General features: G+C 45.9%; 1 protein-coding gene across 2 annotated transcripts in view; it reads left to right on the top strand.

Moving 5' to 3' along the window:
• Znrf1 (zinc and ring finger 1) overlaps positions 1 to 19,467 on the top strand; it is an 86,453-nt gene that overhangs the window by 64,747 nt on the left and 2,239 nt on the right. For both annotated transcript variants that reach the window (XM_090357319.1, XM_090357318.1), the window contains exons 2-3: positions 10,972 to 11,067; positions 18,801 to 18,906. In XM_090357319.1, coding sequence (XP_090213445.1) covers positions 10,972 to 11,067; positions 18,801 to 18,906 — 202 coding nt within the window. The remainder of the gene's footprint in view (positions 1 to 10,971; positions 11,068 to 18,800; positions 18,907 to 19,467) is intronic.

Here is a 19,467-nt window from a genome sequence, read left to right as displayed (position 1 = left end):
TCCTGTTTACTTGCTGCAAACCAGAACAGACTCAATGGGGACTGCTTCAGCTGGGAACAAAGGGAAGGAATGCATGGTGTGCACTGAGGGGTCCCATTACTCAAACCTGCCCTGCTATATGCCAATTCCCTGCTGCAACAGCAGCATTCCAGCAGCATGAAAAACAAGAAAAGCATCTGTCAGCAGTAGGAGCTCCAGCTACTCACTGGTAATCTTCCCACTGACATTCTAACCCATTTCTTTCAGGGACAGGGGGTTCCTTAAGAGGGAGTAGATAGGAGGTGAAGACAAGCTGATAGCACGAGCCTAAACAGGCTTAAGAAAATGGAAATCTGTCTATCAAGTTCCCGGTATTTTTATTTTTAATTTCTTGTCACCTGGCTACCATGATCACGCATGTTTATGGGTTTCCAATTATCAACAAAAAGTATGCTGTAGGGGCTGGGAGTTTGGCCTAGTGGTTAAAGTGCTTGCCTAGCATGCATGGAGACCCGGGTTCAATTCCTCGGTACCACATACATAGAAAAAAGCCGGAAGTGGTGCTGAGGCTCAAGTGGTAGAGCTCTAACCTTGAGAAAGTCCACGGACAGTGCTCAGGCCCTGAGCTCAAGCCCAGGACTGGCAAAAAAAAAAAAAAAAAAAAAAAAAAAAGTATGCTGTAAAGTCTTTGGGGGGAATAATTGGCTTGTATTTTGGAGATGCCTTATTTAAAGAATAGAACATCTGTTGAAAGAGAAAGATTGCCCAGTAGGCAAATCTCCAGCCAGAATTTCTTCTAGTTCTTAGACATCAGGGGTTACCTTAAATAGGCAATCAGGATAGACGCGTCAGGCCAGAGGTGCTTAGTTATTTAGCTGGATAACACGTTCCTCTCCCTCCTGATGGTCCCACCTCTAAGTCAATCCCTAACATGCCACACACCTCTGCTTCTTGGACCCCAAACTCACAACCACTGTTGGTGTCTCAGCAATGTCTGACAATCCACTTAAGAATGAGCTGGGGGCCCAGGAGGCTGAGATCTGAGGATCACAGATCAAAGCCAGCCCCTGCACTAAAGTCTATGAGAATATCATCTCCAATTAACCAGTAGAAAAGTGGAAGTGATGCTGTGGCTCAAGGAGTAGGGCAATATTTCTTGAGCTGAAGAGCTCAGGGACAGCACCCAGGCCCACAGTTCAAGCTCCATGATTGACCCCCCCCCCCCAGAAAGAAAACCCTCCAAGGCCCTGTGTTTAAATCCCAGGACTGACACACATACTACCATCACAAAGTTGTAATTAGTAGCTATTTTCCCCTTTTCTCTAAGGTTCATAATGGTGCTTCTTACATTTTAGAGTCCAAAGCTAGTTTTTCACTTTTTATGTGAAGATACTGGAAATTTCCTTGAATAAGCAGATTTACCATCAAGTGATCCAACCAGTATTGATGCAGCCAGTGAGAAGGTCACCCATATTTTACATTACCTCACTTATTTTTTTCACTGTTTAAGGAATTTTATTAAAGCAAGAATTTTATAATCCAATTACTTTTCCTCCCAGTTATCAATCCTGTTACTTAGAATATCCTGAGCTATTCCACAATAAAGAATTACAACATTAAAGAAAGAATACGTTACCTTACTTATTTATGAATTTATTTTTGGGCCTTAAAGCATATCTAGACAGAACACTGCACAGATATTGCTATGTAACATGTACAAGGTTCTAGAATGGCAAACACTTTTTTTGTTTTTCTGTTTATAAAGAATGGAGATTGCTCCAGAAAGAGTCTATAGAGTGGATTAAAAATTGGGAATCCTACTCCTCCTCCAACAGAAGTAAAAAAGCACAGTATGTTAAATAATCAATATGGGACAAAGACATTAAGAATGTGAATTTTTATTGCTCCAAGGAAGTTTGTAGATTGAACTAATAGAACACTGAAGCAGGTGGAATTTGGGGATGATTCCCAGTGCCAACTGTTCACTTCTTTGAGTGGAGGACAGGCAGGCAGGGCCCAGATGGAGTTACTCCAGAGCCAGGAAGTAGTGACTGATGCCTACAATCCTACCTACTCAAGAGACTGAGGTCATCCAGGTACAGTGGCTCAGGCCTGTAATCCTAGCTACCCTGGAGGCTGAGATCTGAGGATCAAGGTTCAAAGCCAGCCTGGGCACTAAAGTCTGTGAGACTCTTATTGACAACTAACCACCAGAAAACCAGAAGTGGCACTGTGGCTCCAGGGGTAGGGCTGTAGCCTTGAGCAAAAAGCTCAGGGACAGCACCCAGGGCCAGAGTTCAAGTCCCAGGACCAGGGGAAAATTAAAAAAAAAAAAAGAGACTGAGGTCTGAAGATTGCAATTCAAAGCTAGCCCAGACAGGAAAGTCCATGAGACTCTCCAAGTAAGCAGTTAAGAACTGGAAGTGGAGCGTTGGTTTTAAGTGGTAGTCTTGACTTGAATGAAAAAGCTTAAGGAATAGTACCCAGACCCAAGGATCAATACACACACACACACACACACACACACACACACACACACACACACACACACATACACAACTATACCTCCAGAGAGAATGCTAAGAGAAGAGATACTTGACATACAAACAGCTGGAGTATCAGAGGGAGAAAAAGAAGGTGTATCAGACAATGGTAGACTAGGACTGGTAGAAACGGTAGAAATAAACACCCTAAGGCTCAAGAGTTGAACTCAGTGCATGTTCCCCCCATGATACAAGGGTGACTCTGCCCACTCTTAGCAGTTGTCACTTAGGGATCCAAGCTGACAAAGGCTTTTTCTTAACACTTGCTTCCCTAATCACTACAGCATTGCAAGTAGCCTGATGAATCATGCACCAGCTTTTCAAGTCTGCTTCAATGTGTGTATATGTTGCTTCTGCTCACATTTCATTGGCTTTTAACAAATTTGCTTTTAACAAATCCCAAACACACCCTTAACTTTAAAGAGCAAGTAAGCACAGTTGTACTATATAGCTAGTAAGAAGAAAAGCTAGAAGGACTGGGAATTTGGCCTAGTGGTAGAGTGCTTGCCTAGCATTCATGAAGACCTGGATTTGATTCCTATGTATATGTACCATATACATAGAAAAAGCTGGAAGTAGTGCTGAGGCTCAAGTGGTAGAGTATTGGCCTTGAGAAAGCCCAAGGATAGTGCTCAGGGTCCTGAGTTCAAGCTGCCAGCACTGGCCCCCCAAAAAAGGTAAAACTGATAAGACATGCCTAAGCACATCCTGGTAATATTTCTGAGAATAAAGGGAAAAATCAGCTCTTCAGCTCAAGGCTACCACCCTACCCCCTTGAGCCATACACTACTTCCAGTGTTCTGGTGGTTAATTGGAGATAAGAGTCTCATGGACTTTAGTGCCTGGGCTGGCTTTGAATTGTGATCCTCAGATCTCAGCCTCCTGAGGAGCTAGGATTATAGGCGTGAGCCACCATACCTGGCTGGCCTGGTGAGAAGTATCTTTCTTGATGTCTCTGTATTACAGAAAGGAAGCCACCACACCCAGCTTGATTGGTTTTATATTCCATGAATGTACCAATTTCTTTACCCACTCTGTTAATGGATGGTTGGGCTGTTGCCAGTCTTCCCTTGCTATAAATAAAGCCATGATGAACAGTCCCATAAATGTCTGCTAGTAGACATGTATTTTCATTGGAGGGGGAAGATAAATATATATGTGAGAAATTGCTTTGGTCATAGTCTAGGTGTGATGGTTTTATATGGAATTAATTTGACCTCCCAAATTATAGGAGAGTTTCTAGTGCCACACTCTCACCAACACTTGATATTGCTAGTCTTTCAAATGTTATTGTTTGGTATTTTAATATATAGAGACATTAGTCAGAATTCTTAAAGAAACGGAAACTTCTAATGAGATGTGGCTCAAGTGGAAAATCACCAGCTCGAAGAGAAAAAGCCTAGTGAAGAGCATGGGAGGCCCCGAGTCCAAGCCAGAGTCCCACTACAAAGAAAAAGAAGAAAAGAAACAAACTCTGTGGGCACATATAGGTGTGTTGTAGTTGATTGTAAGGAATTAACACACATGATTCTAGAGGCTGAGAAATCCCACAATGTGTGGTAGGAAAGACAGTGAAAGCCTGATCTGGATTGATGGTGGCATTTTTCATAGTGCACTTGGTAGAAACCCAGTCTCCTAGCTCAAGCACTAAACAGAGGAAGAAAGAAATCTCACTTGGCCTACCTACTTTGGGGGGCCAGTCTCCTTTTTATGGAGTACCAGTCTCAATGGTAATTTGTCTGGAAATACCCTTAGAGACAACACCCAATAAAGTATTTAACCTAATACATGAGATTCCCATCATCAGCTTTAGAACTTCAGGGGCCTTGTCCAGAAAAGAGGTCTTAAAGAAGTAAAAAACTAGAGCTCCTAAACCTTTAGCCTGGCCTATAATATTCTCCAGGAGACACTGACTCACACCTTAGCTCAGCAGTTGATAAATTGTACTGATTTTTAGCTGAGAGAGACAGATAATAAGATAGACTATACCTGTGTCTCTGTGAGAGAAGAAATACCAGCGGCACAGAAATGTCAACCTGTGTTACCCGGAGATAATCTATTTGTAATAAATCCCATTTAGTAAATTCACTGAGTCAAGTCCTATTGGATGTGTCAGGAAAAGACCAAGGCTGGCAACTGGGAACTGACTGGTAGAGGTGGAACTAGGGTGGTGCTCTCTAGGCTCCTGGCTGCATCACTTCTCTTCCCACCTAGGTGGACAGTCCCCTTCACCTGGTTACTGCTTTTGATGTCTCCACCTTTAGGTAATCCCAGAGTCAGCAGAACTGGGGCAGCCTTTAAAATAGCACACATTAGCATTGGGAGGGAGGGCCAGGAGAGAAACTGGAGCAACGTGAAGCTTGTACGTGGTCCTGCCCAGGAAATCAGGTCTTAAAGGAGAAGACTTGCAGTTTTAGAAATTGACATGCACCAGTCCCCAGAGCATGAAAACTCTGTTAATTTACATCAATAAATAAATGGTATAATGGATTGAGAGGGCTCGTATAACTTGAGATGTTTGTCCCTCACCTCCTTGATCTTGTGAGTGGTTCCCTTTGACTGGCCCTGAAAGGGAGGGGTGACTGGCAGTAGGTACAGACTTGTCTTCTCTGGACTCTGGGAAGTGACTGAATAACAAAGGATTCTCCACTTAAGCAAGGTATTTATTAGAACACAGGAACTGCTAGAGTCTGACTGTAGAAACAGCCTATCCAATGACAAGAGAAGTGACTGAGAAAAGTCCCAAGAACACTGGTGACTGCTCCCCCCTACCTCTTGGGTATGTGGGATGGAATCTGGCCTCAGATGCAGTAGGGAGAGTCCTGAGGACTCATCAGTGGCTCTCTCCCTGGAAGGAGAATAGTGCTTTTCTTACCCACTCTGCTCCAGTACTGCTGAGGCCTCTGAGGAAATCATGTGGTCAGGATGATGACGTAGACCTTTGGTTGATCATGCTTACAGAGATGACTCGAATTTGGTCCAGACTTCTTTCCTAACTAGAAGTAAATTTCCTAGAAATTTTCATCCTCAGGCAGCTCATAAATATTATGGTATTTATCATTCCACAGGCCTCTTGGTGCTGAATAGAGGCTGGGCAATTACAAGAGAAGTTTAGGAGAGTAGAGTGGTTGAATCTGTCCTTCAGTAAAGGCAGAGAACATGAGTTTTTTTTCCTGTTAGCTCTTCGTTTTTGCCATTTAAAGGTAATTGGCAAACTCAGCACCTTATAACTAGTACTGTAGAACTCTGTCCCTTCCTTAAATGGAAGTGAACTATCCTTTGTTTCCAATGGCATTATCTAGACACATGGGTTCTGTGTAAGAAATGCTGGGATAATTTGAAATGTTTTGTATATGTGTGTGTGAATATGCCAGTCCTAGGGCTTAAATTTGGCCAGGGCACTGTCTCTTTGCTTTTTTTCTCAAGAGTAGTATCCCCCTCCCCCCCTTTAAGCCACAGCTCTACTTCCAGCTTATTTGGTGGTTAACTAGAGATAAGAGTAGTATGTACTTTTCTTCCTAGATTGACTTTTGAACTGTGATCCTCGGATCTCAGCCTCCTGAGTAGCTAGGATTACAGGCATGAGCCACCAGTGCCTATATGTATTTTTATTTTATTTATTTATTTATTTTTGCCAGTCCTGGGCTTGAGCTCAGGGCCTGAGCACTGTCCTTGGACTTTCTCAAGGCTAGAGCTCTACCACTTGAGCCTCAGCACCACTTCTGACTTTTTTCTATGTATGTGGTACTGAGGAATCGAACCCGGGTTTTCATGCATGCTAGGCAAGCACTTTAACCACTAGGCCAAACTCCTGGCCCCTATATGTATTTTTAAAGACCTGTAGCTGTGATCTTTTTAACATGTAACTCTTCTTATACTTATCAGCTGTTAGCACAATATGGTTCAGGCTCCCTGGTGCTCTGTGCTACCTCTGGCTCCCTTGGCTGCATTAACTTAAACAAGTTATACCAGAGATTTTAAGAGCTTTAGTGTCTTTATCTGTAAAATGCTTATGATAGTTCCTCCCTTATACTTACATTGTGATCATTGAGAAGGTGTGTAAACACAGTAGCTCCCCATACAAATGAGTCAGTAAATGCAAACTGTCATTCTATCATTTATTATCACAGGCAAGAGGAGATGCAGTATAAGTCAGACTTGCCAGTAGTCACGCATCATGCTGTAGAATTAAATGTATATATATATATATATACATATATGTGTGTGTGTATGTATGTATGTATGTATGTATGTATGTATGTGTATATAAATATTATGGAGCCAGGTGCTGGTAGCTCATGCCTATAATTCTAGCTACTTTAGAAGGCTGAGATCTGAGGATCACAGTTCAAAGCCAGTCCAGGTTTTGATAAGAGTCCTGAAGACTCTTTTTTTTTTTTTTTTTGCCAGTCCTGGGCTTGAGCTCAGGGCCTGAGCACTGTCCTTGGACATTCTCAAGGCTAGAGCTGTACCACTTGAGCCTCAGCACCACTTCTGGCTTTTTTCTATGTATGTGGTATCGAGGAATCGAACCCGGGTCTTCATGCATGCTAGGCAAGCACTTTAACCACTAGGCCAAACTCCCGGTCCCCCCCCCCCCCCCCGGAGACTCTTATCTCCAATTAACCACCAGAAAATCAGGGGTGGCACTGTGGTTCAAGTGGTAGAGCCTCAGCCTTGAGCTGAGGAGCTCAGGGACAGTGCCTAAACCCAGAGTTCAAGCCCCACAACCAGGCGGGGTGGGGGGAAGCATGGAACCCAGCAGTTAATGGCTGCTAACAACCCCTAACACAATTTTTATGGCTTGAAGCCAATGTGACCATGTTCACATTCCTATCAGTGTATCCTCCTAAACTTTTGTCCACTTAAGTCCTTACTAAACAGCTTATGTTCCTTCCTCCCTAGTGAGTACCCCTAAACTCAGTGAGGGTGCTACACTGTATTCAATTCCCTTCATTTCAAGAGTGAGTTCATGGGCCAGGGATTTAGCCTAGTGGTAGAGTACTTGCCTAGCATGCATGAAGACCTGGGTTCAATTCCTCGGTACGACATACATAGAAAAAAGCCAGAAATGGTTCTGTGGCTCAAGTGGTAGAGCTCTAGCTTTGAGAAAGCCCAAGGATAGTGCTCAGACCCTGAGGTCAAGGCCCAAGACTGGCGCAAAGAAAAAAAAGTGCTTTCATGTTTCTTATCTCATTTAACCTTTGTAAGAAAGAGTAAGGTTAATTCCCCTCACCCACCTATTTCATGTAAGGAACCTGCAATCCAGGGTTAGGAAACATTTTGCCCCTCATCTTGCCATTTCTAATTCACTTAGTAGATCCTGATTTTTTTTTGGTGGGTTGTGGGATTTGAACTCTGGGCCTGGGCATTGTTCCTGTGGGAACACAAAACAAAGGCACCCAGGGTCACTGACACTACTTTAGTTACACTGCAGATCTCTACTGTCAGGGTGCTGTTTCCTCTCTAGAGGTAACAGCTCTTTTTCAGAGTAAACTTTCTTCTCTGATGTAAAGGTCTTTAGTTTGGGAGTTGGGAAAGTTTAAACTATGTCTGGCCTCCACCTTCTAACCCATGTGACCTTGCAGATACCCTCCTCTGTATGATTATGGGATTGATCTGTGCCTGTGAGTCTGACCAGTCTGACCCTTTTTTCTCCCTAGGACATATTCGTGGGGGGTGTGTGTGTGTGTGTGTGTGTGTGTGTGTGTGTGGTGAAATTGCCTTTTTTTTTTTTTTTGCCAGTTCAGGACTTGAGCTCAGGGCCTGAGCACTGTTCTTAGACTTTCTCAAGGCTGGAACTCTACCACTTGAGCCTCAGCACCACTTCCGGCTTTTTTTCTATGTACCTGTACCGAAGAATTGGTACCCTGGCCTTTGTGCACGCTAGGCAAGCACTCTACCACTAGGCCAAAATCCTGGCCCTGAAATTTCCTTTTTAAGGGTGTGTGTGTGTGTGTGTGTGTGTGTGTGTGTATGCATGCACATGTACTAAACTCAGGGATTGGGCACCTGAGCTTTTGTTCAACGCTGGTGCCTGGCCACTTGAGCCACAGCTTCACATCCACCTTTTTCTATGATTAATAGGTGATAAGAGTCTCACAGATTTTTCTGCCCAGGCTGGTTTCAAACCATGATCCATCTCAGCCTTGTGGGTAACAGGATTACAGATGAGAGCCATCAGTACCCTACTGTGACATTTCCTTTCTAAACCTTATTTTGGGTGGCCTACTTGCCAGCACCTTAGCTGTAACTTGACCCCTTCTATACTCAAGGAATCCCCTGGAAGTTCAGGGGAGTAAATGGTACTATTATAGGGATAACCTTGAATCTGTTCTGAGTTTTCAGGGAAGATATGCACACAGCATAAGAGGTGGAAGTCTTTTTCTGGTAACATTACCTGTGTCTCATAGGGAACAGAACATGCCTGAGCTGGGGCTGAAGGATTTTCTCTGAACACCTCTGTTTGTACTGTTACAGCCCACCCCTTGGCTATATAGAGGGTGATAACTGAGCAAATTCAACAGACAGATATCCTGTTGCCATTTGTAGTGTTACAAAATCTTTGAATTGAGTAGAAGAAAGGAAAAACAGCGTTTGTGTACCAGAACTTACACTAGACAAGAGCAACTTCATTCTGTGAAGAGCAAAGTTCATTTCTCATCTCTCCATCTCATGTGTGGCACTGGATCTGCACATTCTAAACTGAGTTAGAAAATAATCCATCTGGTGCATTTTAGATCCAGTTATGCTAAAAAATCAAGGCTAGAACACCCCATCTGCATCCCTCAGTTTCTTTTCAGTCTTCTGGTTTTGTTACAAATAGACTTGTAACTTAGCACCGGCCATTCCTTAAAGTTTGGACTTCCTGGGTCCCTGAGTTGCGACATGTCTAAGACTTTTCAGTTGGGATACCCAGAATGCCGAGAATCTTCCAGGAAAGGAGTAGGAGTAGACTATGCCATGGCGTGTCTATAGTTAAACAACTCCTGTGTCTTAAGTGTTTGGCCCTATTGTTCAATTTAGTATCACTGAGAAAAAGAATTTAAAGACTTTAAGTCATCCAGCCACAGCTTTCCATAAAGATTAGCAGGCAGCCACATGAGGGACTCTGGGAAAGGTGTGAATGCTTCTGTCCCCAGAGTGGCACCAGTGGCCCCTGAACACTTGACCACTTATCTGTTTCATAAGAGACGTTATAGCCCGTCATTACTGTTGTCAAATAAAATGCTGTATGGAAAACTTGACTGACAATTTAAAGAGTGAATTCTGTTCAGCAATTATTGTATGTTAGGAAGTATAGACCAGGAAGGTAAGAATCATTATCACAAGAGAGCAGCTGTGATATGTACAAAGTGGCGCAGACAGATCAGTAACTTTTTAATGCCAGTAGACCTTTTGGGTAGATTTTATATGGAAAATTATTTATTTGTTTGAAAATCATCTTGATAAAGACAAAATTGAAACTAGTTCATTTTTAGATATGTATTTTAATAGGTCAGGGGATGAGGTTTGCTTAATAGAGTTCAACTCAGAAATTTTTCAGCCCAACTCTCTAGTCCTGATGAAACTCTTTGGGTACATGAGTCCAGACTGTTCTGGAGATAAAATGGCCAGTCACAAGACCCTGTGCTCTGTTTACCTGGCATCTTGAATCAGCTGTTTTACTTCATGACTTTGGGGAGCACTCTGGGGGGCCACCCATTGCTCCTAACACTTCTCAAACACAGCTGCCATACCACAAGGGCTATGGCAAAGGGTTCTTGGGTGAGGGATAAAGGTTCTACCTGGGAGGGCAGATGAGGGGTGGACCAGGGTGAGCGGGTGGAGGTACTGATGATGATGGTGTTAGTGATTTCAGGCCACTAGACCTGAGGGCTGTGAGGTAGGATATTAAAGTCTTATTATTCAGCTTTTTCAGGTTGTTTCCTTGGTATATTCTCATTGTCTACTAGGTCCTATTGAGAAAGAAAACACTAAAAGACACCGGTGGCTCACAGCTGTTATAATCCTAGCTGTTTAGGAAGTTGAGATCTGAGGATCACAGTTCCAAACCATCCCAGGCAGGAAAGTCTGTGAGACTCATGTCTCTAATTAACTACCAAAGAAGCCAGAAGCTGTGGCTCAAGTTGTAGAACTCTAGCCTTGAGCCAAAAAAAAGTTCAGGGATAGTGCACAGGCCCTGAGTTCAAGCCCAGGATGAAAAGCTCACGTCAGGGATCAGTAACCTCCTAAGGGGGTTTACTAGGAATATATCACAAGGACACTAGTGAACACTATTCCCTAAATGCAAAGCCTTGGTGACTTAGTGAAGAGAAGCCAGGTCCAGGTCTGTTCACATTGCCATTGTGCATAGTGGTTGACTCCACACACCGTCATCACTGAGTGGGTTGAGGTTTATGGTGAATATTTGGATTTGAAGATATTTACCGTGTTTCCTCTCTTTCAGGTTTCAAGTGCCCCATTTGCTCCAAGTCTGTGGCTTCTGATGAGATGGAAATGCACTTTATAATGTGTCTGAGCAAACCTCGCCTCTCCTACAATGGTAAGGTCTGGGCCTCACCAGCCTCCTGGTCAGTCAAGGGAATCTATCATCCAGTTAGGGGGGACCCTTCAGTTGAGGGAGGCTTAACAGTTTCAGCTGCTTTCCATCAGAAATGTCTGTGTAGGAAGGGATTCTGAGGAGTGCAAGTTGGAATGACAAACTAGTGTCTTTAGGTACATGAGTCCAGACTGTTCTAGAGATAAAATGGCCCATCACAAGACCCTGTGCTCTGTTTACCTGGCATCTTGAATCAGCTGTTTTACTTCATGACTTTGGGGAGCACTCTGGGGGGCCATCCATTGCTCCTAACACTTCTCAAACACAGCTGTCATACCACAAGGGCTATGGCATAGTGTTCTTGGGTGAGGGATAAAGGTACTACCTGGGTGGGCAGATGAGGGGGTGGACCAGGGTGAAAACTCTCCACTACTGAGTCCTCTGCCTCCTCCTCCTTTCCCCCAACCCTACCCCCTGTTTCCTCACCTATTCCTGTACCTGACCAGGGTAGGCCCTTCCATGACAGAGTTTGTGTCTTAGCCCTTAGGAACTGGAGGTTGCCTTAGAAATGAGCCTTGACTACAGCAGAGGGTAGGGCCTGGGGATTATGTAACACTCAGATCACCCCAATATGGTGTCTTTGGGAACAAAATAAATGTCAGCATCTATCTGAGACAGTACCCAGGCCCCACCAAGTCCTGAGCTTGAACTTATGGCCTGGGTACTGTTCCTGAATTTTTGTTTAAGGCTAAAACTCTACAATTTAGGCCACAGGGCCACTTTGACTTTTTATGTTTCTGCAGTACTAAGAAATTAAACCCAGGACTTCATGCATGCTAGGCAAGCATTCTACCACTAAGTCACATTCCCAGCCTGTGCCTGGTATCCTTTGAGTAAGAATTTGGAAATCCTTCTTCTACCACTCACTAACTATAATCTTAGACAAATTGCTAACCTTAGTAGAGCTTGTTTTCTGATCCACAAAGTAGGGATGGCAATCCCTGCACATAAAACCCTTTAGAGCCTGGCACTCAGTCAGTGCTTGCCTAGGACAGGCAAGGCCATCAGCAGGTTGCTGGGGTTGCTGATTTCCCATTCTTAGGTTCTTCATAATTTTAGAATTCAAACTACATTTGTCAGAGAACTTCATCCTCTAAAAGAACAGGCTGTGGATCTGAGGGGTGCTCTCCTACCCCCAGTGCAGGCCCAGCTTCTTGCATTAGAGTTAGAGCAGGACCTAGGAAAAGATTTCTGAGAATCTGAGGAGTCTGCCCCCATCCTTACAGTAGACTTTTCCTGGGGACACTCTTATGGCATCATGTGTGCCCTTTCCATACACAGACTAGGGAAGTTTTCTGATTCAAAGGTGGTCCTGGGGAATAAATCTCACAAATCTGATCCTCTTGTGTTCTCTTGAAAACATATTCTGAGAAAGCTCAAGGACAGTGCAAAGCCCAAAGTTCAAAAAAAAAGCCTACTACAGATTAAGTATCCCATATCTGAAATGCTTGGACCAGAAGTGTGATGATTGTAGAGCATTTACATAGATATTAACAGGTAAGCATCTAATTTGAGAATTCAAAATCCAAAATTGGGCACTTTTTGAGTGTCATGTCACCACTCAATTTTTCAAGGACTAGAAGCACAGCTTAGTAGTAAAGTGGTTATGTATAGGGTATACAACGTCCTACATTTGATACCCACACCAAAAAAATAATTTCAGATTTTTAAGTATTTTTAGCTTAGAGACGGTCCTTTCATATTCTTATATCCCCTACTTACTTTCTTAGCTAAAAGATTCTAGTTGCCAGAAGTCATATTACCTACTTCTTTTGGTGCATGCTGTCTGATAACCTTTGCTCGGGTTGGGCAGCTCTAGGGCGCACATGGCCCTGTCTGTATCCCAATGATAGCTTTTCCTGTTAGACCCTGCCTGGTGCCCAGAATCTCCTCTCCTCCCCACCCCCACCCCCGCCACTCCAGGGGACTGATGGCTGCCATGCCTCTGGATTTGCTGTCACATGATTTTGGGGTTCGCATGATCATTGTCCCTATTGACCATCTCTTCTTGATACCCTGGAGAGAGAAGAGTCTCCCTGGTGTCTCACAGCCCTCAGTTATAGACTCAAATGCTGTATTCACTTTAGCCCTCCATGTGTTAAGACCTTATGAAGACCTTTTTGTTCTATGGGTTATTAGGGGGAGCTCTCTGTAAATACTGCCTTTGCTATCATAAGAGCACAAAGGAGCTTCAGTGGAGACTTGGCCTGAGAGAGCTTGGCTCTTGGAGTCATCAGAGAGAACTTTACAGGAGCAGCATGGGGGCGGCGGTGGGGGGGGAGGGCAAAGTGACCTCAGGGCCACCCTGGGTCAGGAGTCTCCCCGCACCAATGTACAGAATGGGAAAGGTGAATAATATCTCCAGCCCTTCTCCCGAAGAACTTCCCATGGCACCCCGAAGTGTCCCCCCAGGTCCTCTTCCATATCAACATTTGTTTGTCTGGAACTGCTCGTCACCCCACCAGCAGTCTGGGGAAGGACCTCTTAGTGGAAGGACAGGCTGGCCATCTGAGGCACAGCCATTACTGTTCTTAAATTGTTTCTCATTTTCCCCCAACCTCTGCTTGAAGGAGTGGGTAAGTTCTAGCAAAGGCCAATCTTTGGTTTGTTGTTGTTTTGCCAGACCTGGGACCTGAACTCTGGGCCTGGGTGCTATCTCTGAGCTTCTTTTGTTCAAGGTGAATGCTCTACCACTTGAGCCATAACGCTTTTTGTCTGGCTTTTAAAAAATAGTTGATTGGATATAAGAGTTTCATGGAGTTTCTGTCCCCTGGACTGGCTTTGAACTCCAATCCTCAGCTCCTCAGCCTCCTGAGAAGCAGGGATGACAGGTGTAAGCCACTGGCACCCTCAGTCAAGGGCCAGTCTTTACCACCAGAGGCTGAGAGGCCAGTCATCTCCACATTTATTGTCTTAAAGTGCCTTTAGAATCAGTGTCTGGACCCTGTGGCACATGATTCACATGGAAAAGAGGCTTTGAAGTGGAAGCTCCTCATAGCCAGTCTTTGTTTTTGTTTAAACCTTCCTGGAAAAAAACAAACAAACAAAAAACCCCTTCCTGGTACCAGGGCGCAGCTAGTAGGAGGACACACTGGTGTGGAACGTAGTCTTCCAGGCATGTCGGGCCACAGGCCAGAGCTTCCAGGGCAGGAGTTCCAGGTTTATTTTGTTTTCCGGGATTTTTCCTTTACATTTTTTCATTGTTATTGTAAAGATGATCAGAGTTTATTTTGGTTTTGCTTATAACATTCTACCCACAATTCCTCGGGATCCTAACATTACCAGCTTCACATTACTTTTCTACTTAAAAAAAAAAAAAAAGTAAAGAAACTGAACAAGTCTCTGAGGTGTGAGCTTTCAGAACCTTTCTGGAAAGAGGCAGGGTAAGGCTTAATCACATGGTGGCAAGTTCTGTTTTCTTAAGAAGTCAGTAAGGCTGAGAATGTAGTTCATGGTAGAGAACCTGCCTAGAATGTCCAGGCATATTCCAGCACCACCAAAAAAAAAAAAAAAAAAGTCACTCTAATGTGTAGTCTTTGGAAACTTCCATCTGTGCACATGAACACACACACACACACACCTACCTTTCACAATTGCTGGCACTAATTGGAGAAAAAATTTTAAAAATATATAATGATTGAATAAGTTGAAATTCAGTTAACCATCCAAGAAAAATAGTAGAAACTTCCTAAATGCAGCAGATAGAGAGTAGTATTTTTCTTATTATAAGGGCTGGCCTGAGCAGAAGGTTGGAAGGCCTCCAGGAGCTGCCTGCCAGATTTTTTTTTTTTTTAACTTAGGAAAAGCAAGACCAGTTTAACTGGCTCAACCAATGCAACCAGAGGAAAGTGAGTGCCAGCACCTAGTGCTCCAGGCACATACCTGGCTGGGAGGCTTGTGGATAGCAGACCTCTCCTGGAGGTGGGGGTAGGGAGAGATGGACCCTAAAGAACTTAACTCTTAGACAGCTTCTCCTTCTGACTTTCCTTGCAGCCCTAAACCTAGGACTCACCTCACTTCTGGAGGTGAGGGTGCTGTGTTTGTGCTAGAGGGAAGGAAAAAATGGGAGCCCTCTGGGTAAATGTGTGGATAGCTTCTGTGGACCTTTTACTAACTCTCCCAGTATCTCTGTGGCTCTGAGACTTACGGCATTGGCCTTGAAAAATATGCCGTAAACTCTGACCACCAAACTACCTGACTTAGCAGAATGTAGCCTGGGATAGAGATCCGATCTTTGTTCCAACAGAAGAGACTCCTGACACTGTGGCGTGGTCAGAAGGTTTAGGGGTGCAGTTCTAGGACTCCTCTGCACTGGGAGAGTCTGGTGGGGCAGGTGATTTGCTGCTTCAGGAAACCCCTACCCTCTTATCTCTGTTCTAGAGTACAGACTCCTGTCTACTTCTTGGCTCAAGTTGCCCTCCCCTTCTGTGCCACAGATAACTGCCTTTTCAGGGTTCTGGAAATGTTGTATAGCTTTAAAAGAAAGGGAACCTAGCTTCCTTAACAACAAAAGGCCTCCAATAGCCAGTCTACCCTGAGCCAGACACCTGGGCAAACAGGTCCTCCTGCATCAGTCCTCTCTTGCTCTTGCAGCTTTCGTGGTTGGGGTGGATGTGCCCTCCCTTTCTCAGGCCTGGGTAACTGCATCTTGGCTGGAGTGTTGGCCCAGTCCCAAGTGGGGCTTTGCCCAGAGCTATTGTTAGATGCTGGAGCAGTGGTGAAGTCTGGCAACTGTGGAGGTGTCTGTCCTAAGGCTCCCTCTACTCGGGGTGAGGGGAACAACAGGGCGGGGGCACTAACCTAGTGTTCCTAGCCACTGCTGACCAACTGTACTCAGTGCCAGTGTTAAAAACCAGAAACTGTGGCCAGGGGAGAGGGCACTACTTAGGGGAGCTATGGGAAGTTGGACATGCCAGGCCTGTGCTTTAATTGGCAGACCCTGGTCTGTCCTTATTGCAGCCTAGCTCAGCAAAACAACTAATTGATTACCATCACAGTCTTAGGGTGTTGGGATGGGTTACAGCTGGCAGGGGATGCCCTCTGCTTAGGATCTCCCCTTTGAAGACTAGAGCTCCCCAGATTCCTAAGGAGGGAGCCTCAAAGTCTGGCCCTAGTGTTGCTGGCTTGTCCTGTCCCTCAGCAGATGCCAGCAGCTTTGCACCTGATTCAGAGGCACTCCTCTCTTGCACCTAAGTTGGCAATGAAACCAGGACTTTCATCTTGTGCAAGGGTTCTCTCTTCCTCTGGCTTCCACCTTCTCCTTAGCTGCCACAGGGCAGAAGGGAAAAGCATGTGCATGTTCTCACTCCTCACTGCCGACTCAGAGCAGCTCACCAGCCTTCCCCGCCCCCAGCCAGCTGGCAGAAACGTGCCTTTGGGCACTTCCCTCAAGCCCTGGCCCACCTGCAGCCCTGAGAGTCCCTTGAGGAAATTCATTACGAGAGCTCTCTAGGGGCAGAAACACCTCGGCATCCCCAACTGCTTCTCAGTCTGCCTTGTCCACCCAGCATCTGGGTAGCTCCACACCCAGCTCTGCACGCCTCACAAAAAGGGAACGTTGGAAGCAGTCTGTGAGAATGGGTGGTGGTTTCCAGCCCCAGAGGAAGAAGAAGAAAAGTGAAAGGAGAGAAGTAGGCAAGGACTCTGGATTTTTAGGATTTCTTGGAACATGTAAGGTTCTTGGTGTATAGCTGACTCAGAGAAATGGGGGGCGCTGTACCTCTTCTGACAACAGCAGCTGTCAGAAGCACTATCTGGTCTCCCAGGGAGCAGAAGTATGCCCTCACCACCTCAGCTCATCCCAGCATCACACCCGCTTGGGTCCAGAGGGCTTTGTCTGCCCTCTGGTTGGTCTGTGGTCTGGCTGGAAGTGCAGACAGTAGTGCATGTGCACGTGCTCTCAGGCACACACAAACACACACAAGCTAGGCCTGCCTCTCCTCTGGCCAGACATTGCTTGCTTTTGCAAGCCAGGTATGTGCCTGGAGCACCAATGCTGGCCCTCTGGTTGCATTGGTTGAGCACTTATTGAGCCCCTCTGTCCTGGCTTCTGAGCTTGCCCATGGGTGCTTGAACCCAGTGTAACCTCAGTTAATCTTCAAGACCACTTGAAGATTGGAAGCAGATTGAGAGGCAACAAGACAATGCGCAGACACAAAAGCAGAAAGCTGTACTTCGTTCCTGCATTTCTCATTGTCCAGCACTTACTAAGCCCCTCTGTCTTGGCTTCTGAGCTTGCCAAGGGGTGCTTGAATCCAGTGTGACCTCAGTGTCTGCTGGCTCAGAGACCTTGACTGTTTTTCTCCCTTCCCCCCTCCAGAGCTTTACTCCAGCAGTGGGCCTCGCCCTTATTCTGTCAGATGAGGGTAGAAGTCTGCTGGATAACCATACTTCAGCGATATCTCGCCCCCAGATACCTGGGAACTACTGACTCTCAGAGCCTCCAAACAGGAACGTTTACTTAGCTCACACACAGCCCACCTCTTGCAGGCCTTTTGTGGTGGAAGAATGCTATTCCCTGAGTACTGGGCTAGATGTGGGCACTACCAGTTCCCCCAAATGGTCCAATTCCAAGTCTCTCCCACTACTCCCAGGAGCCTCTTTGTGGCCTTTTGCAGCCTCATTCCCAGTGGATTGTGTTTCCCCCTCGTGGCAGGGCAGCTGCATACTTCTTCCCACCAGTGTCCTGACCCAGGCTGCTAGGGAAAGCACAGAAAATTGCTCATGAAGTGATCAGGAGAAGCTGTATAACTGACAGGTATACAAGTCTCAGTCCTTGAAGGCCCAGATCTCCTAGGGAAATGACTCACCCTTTTGTCTGCTGTCTTTCCCTGCATTGTGAAGAGAGAGGAGACATAAATTCAGTCATGCTAAGGAAGAAAGCCCCTAAGCCGAATCTATTTCTGCCTCCCCTGTCCTCAGATCTGTCACCTATGGAGGCTATGGGGGCTGTTGTCGGACAGATAACCTATGGGGGTGAACACAGCTGGCAAGGGAGGCTGTGCTGTTTAGAATTCAGAGATGTCTGACTTGCTCCAGAGGCACACAGCCTGTAGGAGAAAGGTGAGGGGAAACTCAGCCTGCCGTCACATAGGGAGGCTCTTCTAGGTCAGGAGGGCTGCTACACTCTGAGTCCTGAGGGGCGCAGGAAGGAGCACAGGGCTACAGCCTGAATGTCCATGTGAGGGTACCAGGAAGAAATGGCTAAGAATGTCTATGGGATGACCATGCTCTCAAAACTAGGTCAGCTTTCCTCTCGCTTCTATATTTGATCATGAAAAGTAGCAAATATAATGCAATATTGAAAGCAACCTATGGTAAACATCCATACATCCACCACCTAGGGCCTGCATCATGCCGTCTACCAAGCCACCCCTCTTGCCCTTTCAGTGCACTTGAGAGTAAAATGAAAGTTCCAGTCTGCTCTTGTCTCAAGCAGTGGAGCTGGTACATGGAGGTGTGTAAGGAAAAGTCCGCGTGAAGGACACTGCTTGTGTTGTGCTGCCCTTTTGGTTCCCACATTGGGTGCATATATCTTGTCTCCACAGGGTAGGGGTGGGGTGGAGGAGTTTAAGTTCAAGGTCTCTTTCAGACTTCTGTGTCATCCACCTAGTCCCTAGACCTGTGCCTGCTCTGTGCCCCCTCCTGCTAGCCCTCTTTCCCTGTCTCCCTTGCAGATGACGTGCTGACTAAAGATGCGGGTGAGTGCGTGATCTGCCTGGAGGAGCTGCTTCAGGGGGACACGATAGCCAGACTGCCCTGCCTGTGCATCTATCACAAAAGGTACGTGGGCCTGGTGGGGGTGGCTCAGTCACATCCTGAGGATAGACCTCCGGCCAGAGGCTGGCCTCCTAGGGGCATTATCCGACTATGCTGACAGAGGGTTTAAGCACCCAAGGGCAAGGCATAGGTGACACCAACTCTGCATCATGGAACCCCACAGGTCTGAGATAGTCAGGATTGGGTCTAGAGCTTGGCTTTCCTTCCTCCATAAGCCCTTTGCTCCTGAGGTAAGAGAGGCGATGCGGAGGGTGTCCTTGCTGCCTTGTGTTTGCCCTTTTCTCCAGAGGAGCAGGAGGTAGCAGAGCCACTACCTATGGGCACACACTGCTATAATTAGCAGGGCCAAGATTTGTCCTCAGCCTCCAGGAAGAACCTTGTTCTTGTTCCCAACTGGAAAGAAGACACCTCCTTGCCCAGGACAGGAGGACACTCTGTGCTCCCGTGCTCGTCACCTGCTCTCTCCTCCTCCAGCTCTGCGCTGCTGCCCAGCACATAGGCTTTTCCAAGTCCAGCCTGGGCCATTGGTCTACAGGATGATGGCTGTGTCTGCGCACAATTGGT

Source organism: Megascapheus bottae, chromosome 24, assembly GCF_031878675.1.
Source record: "Megascapheus bottae isolate mThoBot1 chromosome 24, mThoBot2.hap1, whole genome shotgun sequence".
NCBI classification, from domain to species: Eukaryota; Metazoa; Chordata; class Mammalia; order Rodentia; family Geomyidae; genus Megascapheus; species Megascapheus bottae.
Note: the sequence above shows the minus strand (reverse complement) of the source record. Positions and strands in the feature narration are given on the sequence as shown.